General features: G+C 37.7%; 1 protein-coding gene across 2 annotated transcripts; it reads right to left on the bottom strand.

Moving 5' to 3' along the window:
- Positions 1–718: 718 nt before the first annotated feature.
- LOC136127262 (tripartite motif-containing protein 77-like) lies at positions 719–8360 on the bottom strand. 2 transcript variants are annotated; one of them, XM_065882741.1, is made up of 6 exons: positions 7950–8360; positions 7133–7228; positions 4634–4864; positions 3586–3608; positions 2765–2862; positions 719–1435 (listed from the first exon to the last, which is right to left on the bottom strand). In XM_065882741.1, the coding sequence occupies exons 1-6, from the start codon at positions 8358–8360 to the stop codon at positions 942–944; spliced, it is 1353 nt and encodes a 450-aa protein (XP_065738813.1). In that variant the 3' UTR covers positions 719–941. The 2 variants fall into 2 exon arrangements, with proteins under 2 accessions (XP_065738813.1, XP_065738814.1); XM_065882742.1 differs by lacking the exon at positions 4634–4864 and having other exon boundaries at positions 942–1435.
- Between the last annotated feature and the right edge of the window lie 149 nt (positions 8361–8509).

The following is an 8509-nucleotide window of genomic DNA, read 5'->3' as shown; positions in this document are numbered from 1 at the left end:
CCAAGTATCTAGGTCTTATTATCTATACTACTACCACTCTGATAAAATATGTGTATGTTCCTAAAAATCTCTGTTCATCATTGAGAGCTAATAGCAACATTGAGGAATCAGATCATACACAGTCTATATTTTGCCAGTTAAAATGAATTTCTGAGCCATGTACCTGAACAATAACTTAATTCACATCTTTAATATTTCTCATCACTTCTTGAGCTGCTAATTGTGTCTACATTATAGTAACTTTTTTTCGTTATATAGCCTTTGCTCTTAATAATTTTCCTACACATTCATTCATTTGTTCCAATATATTTTTGATGTCTCTCATATCCTTAACCTGGTGTTTCATCCCTGGAATGTGGCTGGGAAGAGGACTAACGCTGGCCTTCGCTTCTTGCAGTCTGCAAACTAGAAAAGAAGACCCAAAATCTATTGTGAGTTTTACAAAGAGAAAGAATAAGCTGTTCTTGAGGTCATATTATAATGGACCTAATCTAGTTTGGTAAACTGAGGATTACAAGAGGAATAGGATTTAGCCAGATGAGTGCAGGGAGAAGAGAATTCTATGCTGCCCTTGCGTCTTGACAAGGACTCTCTGGAAGGAGAAGCCTCTGTGCTTTCTGTTCATGCATTTGGCTGAGTTTCCACACCCATGTATTCTTTAATCTCTAGCAACTTCAGATGGCAAATGAAAAGTACATGTATCCTACCCAGTAAAATAAAAGAGATTACTTTTATTTAAATAAAACAGAAAAGACAAAGGTACATCGTTAACATTATCACCACTTTAGAAAATAACGCAGCCATGATATCTCCTGAAGGTAAAATGAAGTTAAACACAGTGAAGTATAATTGATTTTCCCCATTCTAGAAGTCACCTGGATAGAAGACCCTCAGCTATTAGAACTGCCGAGACCTTGGTCAGGTCTGTGAGCTGTTCCTGATCATTTGGGTCCACACCAAATGAAAGGTCTGAGAGGGAAAGAGAAAGAGCGTGAGAGGAAATTACAAATGAGGGAACTTCTGGCAACATTAATAAAGCTTATTATACCACATTCATAATCTAGAAACACCCCGATCCAGCCCTGGGGTCTTTGGATATAGTGGGGTAAGAGTGGGAATGTAGAAAAGAGACTGAAATGGTCCTCCATGCTGACACACAGAAGTAGAAAAATATCCTCAGAGTTAAGTAGCATATCATTCCTACTTGTCCAGGATTCCTTGCAAAGTCCTATAATCCAGTTACGAGAGTTTCCCACATTCACCTCCCAGTAATGTTTGCCAGTGGTGAAGGTCTGAGCACCCCATGAAGGAGTATTCTCTGAACTTGCTGGATTACGGGGCACATCTTGATGGTCAGGACTGCACTGCAAACGTCTCAGGTCTTCAGTCAAAGCCACATGACAATTTCTTATTTTATGATCCAACGTAACATACACTTCAGTAAAAAGAAAACAGCAAAGTCAAAGAACAGAGTTTTAAAGTTCTGAGAGACGAACAAGTGTGGCGGTATTGTGGCAGAGGTCTAGCAACCAAATCTCTGGAACAAAGCAAAGCTGGTTTGTCTTATTTGCTGGGAATATTCCAGCCCACCATGACCATTTTCAAGGTGCCAGCCATTTAGTAATTGCTCCTAAAATTCTGGAACTTGTAACAATTCGCTCCCATGAGTGTGTCAGTACGAGCTAGCTCCAGAACACCCCTTTACCAAAGGTGACTAGACAGAGTGTGTCACTGGAAATCCAGAGAAAGAACAGGAAGGGCTTCTTGTCTATCTAAAGAGCCAGAAAATCTCTAATCGTACAACTAGATGAAGGAAAATTTTGAGAATACATAAAGATGTGGGATATCAGGCTCTGGCTTATTTTTACTAACTAACTCCTCAAAAACTGGGGAGTTCATTCATAGATGTCAAGAAAATAGCAAAAAAACAACAAAACAAAAAAAGAAAATAGCAAAATGGCCCTTAATTCACTTAAGTCCTCTCATTAATCCACTCTCACAAAATAAAATAGTAATAAATATACTATACATTATACTTTAAATATGATATTGTTTTTCTTTTTAGTCCTAAATAGTGATCACATTGCTTAACATTTAAGCAAGCAAAAATAAAATAAACCAAAAACCCATCTGTGCCTTTTTTTAGAAGTGATTTCTCTTTTAGGATTTCTAATGGAGCCACCACTGAATCAGAATCCAACTCATCCCATCTCAGGCCTGCTTCTCCTTTGTCTGCCAGGCTCACCCTTCAGTTGCATTTGTCTTAAGGGGCCCTCTATGCAACAAATCATGGGTTCAATTTGTTTTATGGTTGTACTTGTTGTATATAAACATACTTTTAAGCTTTTTAAAAGTCTTGTGATTTTTCAAATGTAATTATTACATTCAATATTCAGATAAACATTTAAATAACAACATTAAGGTGATTCTAAGAATCTGAATATCCGCATATAACCACAGTTAACTACAAGATGAAATACACTGAATGGATATGCAGTTTCATAGGGCAGAGTGTTCTTTTTTTTAAATTTTAACTCACCACAAGTAACTATATAAGAAACTGTCATATTCGATTGATTGTTTTTGACAGGCTTCAGTTAGCTTTCTGACTGATAATTAACAATAAATTATAAAGTTAGTTATAAAGCAGTGCCTGCTTCCCTGTTCTCTGCAAAGAACAGACAGAGCAATGAAGAGAGATCAGCAGCATGTATCGAGTCGTGAAGGAAATATTACTGCCTTCCCCCAGAGAGCTGCCTCTTACCTCGGAAGTTGTGAAGCCTTTCCAACATTCCAGTGATGGCCCATGTACTGAGCTGTGGGTCCACAGGCTGAGGAATGTACAGCTGCATTAACTGACTCCTGTAAAAAAAAAAAAAAGACCCACTTACTCACAGGCCCAAAGGTACCATTAGCAGTCCACTGATGGGGCTGCATCAGAATCCTCATAATTAGGTGTGAAGGGTGTGAATTTAACTCCTCAGATGGAGGAACACTACAGTTGCTATTATATTTTACAATCTGTTTCCCTGCTCTTAGCATATCAATCTTAGTAGAATATGTCACCTCAATCATAATTGTGTCTGTTTCCTCTCTTCTAGCTTCCCTAGGGGATCCACACAGCAATTCTCATTTAATTCCTGAAATCTAATAGGTGGCAAATAGTTAGAATTTGCCATCTGATACATATGGATCCTCAGCACTATCGTATGTTCTTTCTTGAGGATTCTACCTCCCTCCTCGTCTCAGCATCCGTCTACCTGCTGCCTCTCTGAGCTTATCTGCCTTTCCCATAGATGACCAGGAATAATCCTCAAATATCGATAATTAGAATTTGGAAATTAGGGGGGCAGCAAAAATAGTTGTCTCTTTCAACTTCTACAGTAAGGCTTGCAACTGAAACTACACTCCCCTCAACCCTACTTTCACCTAAGGGTAGACTATATAAAACCTGGCAGACTTTAGAGAAGGAAGGAATAAACGCAGACAGAAAGAAACTTCTCATTAAGAAGGGAGGGTCCATCTCAACAGAAATAGCCTGATCATTATCACAATTACCATGATTTGAATAGGGGGCAAACTTACCTTTTCATTGTGTCTCCCACACCCTGTAAAGAGAAAGAAAGGAAGGCTTAGCTTTCAGCAAAAGCTCTCCTGTTTAGTCTAGTTTGAGGATATGAGATTATACTGGGAAATTCACTATGTCCAGTTTTCTTCCTTGGGGAAAATCATTTGCCGTTTCCCTTATCCTTAAAAAGATGAAACCCAGTCTCACATTTACATACAGTTGATAAAATCATACTCTTATAAAATTGAAAGTCAGAAGATGTTCTTAGGGTGCACGAATGGCTGTGCTTTGTTGTAATCTACAGCAGGATTCACAGCGTTCCGCAAAGTTCTTATAAGGGTATGAAAGCTAGAACTTCACAACAGAAAGAAGGCATACATCCCATATTCACACATATTACCAAGTACACATACAAAGTTAAATTATCTGCTCACAAGCTGCTCTCTTGCAGCTGGTCAGAAATTGTAAATATAGTCGTCCCTGAGTATATGAGGCGAATTCATTCCAGGACCCCTTGTACACCAAACTCCACGGATGCTCAAATCTCTTATATAAAATGGCACAGTATTTCCATATAATGTATGCACAATTTCCTGTATACTTTAATCACCTCTAGATTACTTATAATACCTAATATAATGTAAATGCTGTGTAAATAGTTGTCAGCATTGACAAATTAAAGTTCTGCTTTTTGGAAATTTCTGGGTTTTTAAAAAATATATATTTTCCACCGGCAGTTGGTTGAATCCCCGGATGTGAAACCTATAGGGATATGGAAGGCTAACTGAGTAGAGGAATAGAACAAGAAGGTTTGGGAGATTTTCTTCTGGATCTGTTAGTTGAACCTTTCCACACAGTTATCCTTCTTCCATATAAGGCAAAAGTGATGTTTCGTCTCCAGATTATACTGGAGGAGCAAAACTCGCCATCATAGAGGCAGAAGAAGAATCTGGACTTTGGAACCAGAAAAATAATGGAGGCCAAAAAGGATATAACTCCAGTGGATATAAATGCTTTCCAAGCAGGCTGGTGTTTAGGACCCTAACGTCCTTCCTTAGTCCTTACCTGGAGCATGTCCACGTCTGCTTTAAGGCACAGTTCCTTCAGCTCCTCATATATTCTTCTCAGGAGTTTCCCCATATGAACCATTCTGGCTACATTTCTCCTGAGTCGCTGAAAAACAATCTTGCCTTCAATTGCCAATATCTCTAAATGTTTTTGCTTTTCTTCCTGGAGATATTGACATACCTTAGGGTATTCAGCTCCTATCATCACCATCCGTAGATTCACAAAACCCTGCAGTGACATTGGATTAATTAGATCATGTATCTGGATGGTTTTATTCTTCTCCTATCATCTATTGTCTATGTGCTATGTATAGAATACTTAGTTTGTTTGGGCTACTATAAAAAAAGCACAATAGACTGCATAACTTATAAATAACAGAATTTACTTCACACAGTTCAGTAAGGTGGGAAATCCAAGATCAGTGCCAGCAGATTTGGTGTATGGTGAGAGCCACTGCCTAGATAGCTATCTTTTTTTTTTTTTTTTTGCTTAATAATGATTAAAATATATTCCACTTTACAAAGCACATTCACATACTTGGTTTTCATTTTTTTACCATATGCATGTATCTTTTTTCTTGAAGTGTAGTTGGTTTACAATATTGTATTAATTTCAGGTATACAGCAAAGTGATTTGCTTATACATACATATATATATGCATATATCTATATTCTGTTTTTTCCCAATTCTTTTCCATTATAGGTTATTACAAGATATTGAATATAGTTCCCTGTGCTATAAAGTAGGTCCTTGTTGTTTATCTATTTTATATATAGTACTGTGTATATGTTAATCCCAAACTCCTAATTTATCCTTCCCCCCACTTTCCCCTTTGGTAACCATAAGTTTTTTTCTATGCCTGTCGGTCGATTTCTGGTGTGTAAATAAGTTCATTTGTATCATTTTTATTTTTAGATTCCACATATAAGTGATATCATATGATATTTGTCTTTCTCTGACTTAATTCCCACAATATGGTAATCTCTAGGTCCATCCATGTTGTTGCAAATGGCATTATTTCATCCTTTTTCGTGGCTGAGTAGTATTCCATTGTATAAGTATACTACATCTTCTTTATCCATTCATCTGTTGATGGACATTTAGGTTGCTTCCATGTCTTGACTAGATAGTCATCTTTTGGTTGTGTCCTCACATGGCAGGAGGGGCAAGCCTCCACAGGGCTTCTTTTATAAGAATCCCACTCATAAGGACTCTGCCTTCATGACCTACTCACCTCCCAAAGGCACGACCTCCTAACACCATCACTTTGGGGGTTAGAATTTCAACATTTGAACTTGGTGGGGGGGGTGAGGGGGGAACCCAAACTTTTGGACCATACCTTCTGTTTTCTCTGCTCCAGAAGGATGGGTTCTCAGAGAACTGCTGGTTCACTCCCTTCATTTCTTTAGGTCTCTACCCTGATGTAACGTTCATAATGAGTCTTCCCTGACCAGCATACTTTCTCTCCAAGCCTGTACTATTTATACACATCCCTGCTTTAATTTTCTCCCAAGAACTTTACAAATGTGAGATATTATAAATGTTACTCTTTTTTAATTGTTATATGACTTCTCTTACTAGATTATAACCAACTGAGGTCAGTGATTTTTGTCCATTTCTGTATCTTTTTGTGGGCCTAGAACAGTGAGCAATGCATCATATGCCCTCCTATGAATGAGTGGTTTATTAGGAAATCCATCCTAAATGATCAAGATAATTTTATTATTGCCTTTGGTATTTTCACAGCACTGTATACAGATTTCTGTTTAATGACATATTCTATACCATAGCCTGTTGATATGTCTTCTTTAGAAGTGATTGAGTCCTTTGAAAATAAAAATGTAGTTTATTTTTATTAAACCTTCAGTTTCAGGTTCCCAGTTCATATATTTGAATCAATGAATGATACAACCCAAAATCCTTAGGTAGACATTCACAATCTTGCCATGGTTATAATTACATTTCTAGCCATAACTCTCACTGCCTGCTTCATACCCTATGTACTAATTAATAGGAGCTACTTGCAGGTCCCAGACAATTCCATGATTTGTCTCATTTTTAGCTTTCTTGTCCCTTAGGTGTCTGTGTCATAAATACCCATGAATTTACAGATTCTACTAACACATTAGCATTGGGATGATTTTTACTTGTTTGAGAAGCTTTTCTTAACATTCAAAGTTTATTAATCTCCTACAGAACTCTATTTTTACCTCCATCCCAGTGACCATTGCATTTTGTTTTGTGATACTGCATTTTCTTGTCCCTGCTAAAGTACAATATTAGAGGTAGACATTGCTTTATCAAGAAGATCAGGAAAAATCTTTTAGTTACATTTTGGGTTCATTCAACATGAAATCCTATATTGAAGGTCATGTATGTAGCTCTCTCTGATCACTCACTCAGGGGACATTATGATTTAATTCAAGTTCTTCCACTGTAAGTTAAAAGGATATTTGTCCCAAGCTGCTTCCAGTGGATACAGGGTCTACTGCTTACCTCCCATACTCTGAATATGTTGGTCACTTTTTTTATATTTCTCTGATTTTCTTTTTTCTTTTTCCAAATAGATTTCATTTGCATCAGAAGGTTCTCCTGCAAAATAACCATAAATTGGAGTACTAGAAAAGCAAAGGTAGTACATTTCAGATACTTAAAAGAAGATAGAAGGGTATGAACATGGGACAAACAGTAAAGAGAGCAGAGATGTCAGTGATTTTCCTTGGGAACACTAACTGATAAATCTGAGAGATCAACCAAAAATAGAATGCCTAAATTTAGAAAATGTAATCCATTATCTGAGGAATCTAACACTGATATTGTAGTAACCTGGTCAATTTTCAGAAGTGAATCTTGCTTTATATTTTTTTTTTTTTTTTGCTTTATATTTAATTGTGAAATATTAGCCCTCAGTTTTCCTAAGGCACTATAAGAAAATATTGGCCAGTGTTTCTAAATCTGCTATAATTAGAACAGGATCATCGTAATCATAGTTGTAGGAGCCAACGACTGTTCCTGAAACTAGAGATTTATCCAGCACGTTACTTACACTGAAATACCAGCACCCTAATTCTCATCAATTTCATCATCATTCCTGTCTTTCAGCCCAACAGAATTTAAACTTCAGGAGAACAAGAATGTTGTCTAGTGTCTTCACTGCTTTATCCCTAGATTTCAGAATAGTGCCTGGCACGTGGTGTTCAGAAATTCGATTTGTTTCCTACATAAAATAATAATAACAATCAATGTATTTGCCTCATTGCCTATCAGATACAGGGTCGTCCACATTTCAAAGGCATTCAGAGATATCACTTACCCTGTAGTGCTCTGCAACCTGCTTTACTGGATAGTGTTCATGCGTGGCATGCTCTGGGGAATGAGAGCAGAACAAACACAGCAGGCTCTTGTCCGTTTGACAGAAGTAGAGCTTTATCACTTGGTGTATGCTACACATCTGCTTGGCAGAGCTAGGTAACTGGCAGACAACTGATCCTCTGGTCGGAAGAACATGTTCCTTAGCAAGAATAGTGCTTTTGAAGTCCATTTTCAGAGATACTGCCTTGCACACAGGACAGCAAGGAGCTGTTTGGACATCTTCCCACAAGAGACAGAGGCAAGGAGTACAAAATCTGTGCCCACAGCTCATGGTGACAGGGTCTGTGAAATTGTCCTTGCAGATGGAGCAGATGAACTCACTGGGGAAACACTGCGTGAAAGCAGATTCCATGTTTCTGAGAAAATAAAAGGAAAGGACATTCTTTACCCTTGGCATGTGAGTTGAGCTTTGAGCCTTCTCTCACTAATACACATATGTACTGTACGAGGACAGGCCATGTTTTGAATAGGATGGCGAGGCACAAAGAGAGTCCTAAAGAC

The sequence above is a fragment of the Phocoena phocoena genome, chromosome 8, assembly GCF_963924675.1.
Source record: "Phocoena phocoena chromosome 8, mPhoPho1.1, whole genome shotgun sequence".
Classification (NCBI taxonomy): domain Eukaryota; kingdom Metazoa; phylum Chordata; class Mammalia; order Artiodactyla; family Phocoenidae; genus Phocoena; species Phocoena phocoena.
This window is presented reverse-complemented; position numbering and strand designations above follow the sequence as displayed.

What these genes read in the sequence shown, in the direction of transcription:
- LOC136127262 (XM_065882741.1), bottom strand. Translation starts at nt 8,360, where the DNA reads ATGGAATCTGCTTTCACGCAGTGTTTCCCCAGTGAGTTCATCTGCTCC. An exon ending in ACATATTCAGAGTATGGGAG is followed by an intron (nt 4,865 to 7,132) that starts GTAAGCAGTAGA and finishes ATGTCACTGCAG; the next exon opens with GGTTTTGTGAATCTACGGAT. An exon ending in AAGGCTTCACAACTTCCGAG is followed by an intron (nt 1,436 to 2,764) that starts GTAAGAGGCAGC and finishes TTTTTACTGAAG; the next exon opens with TGTATGTTACGTTGGATCAT.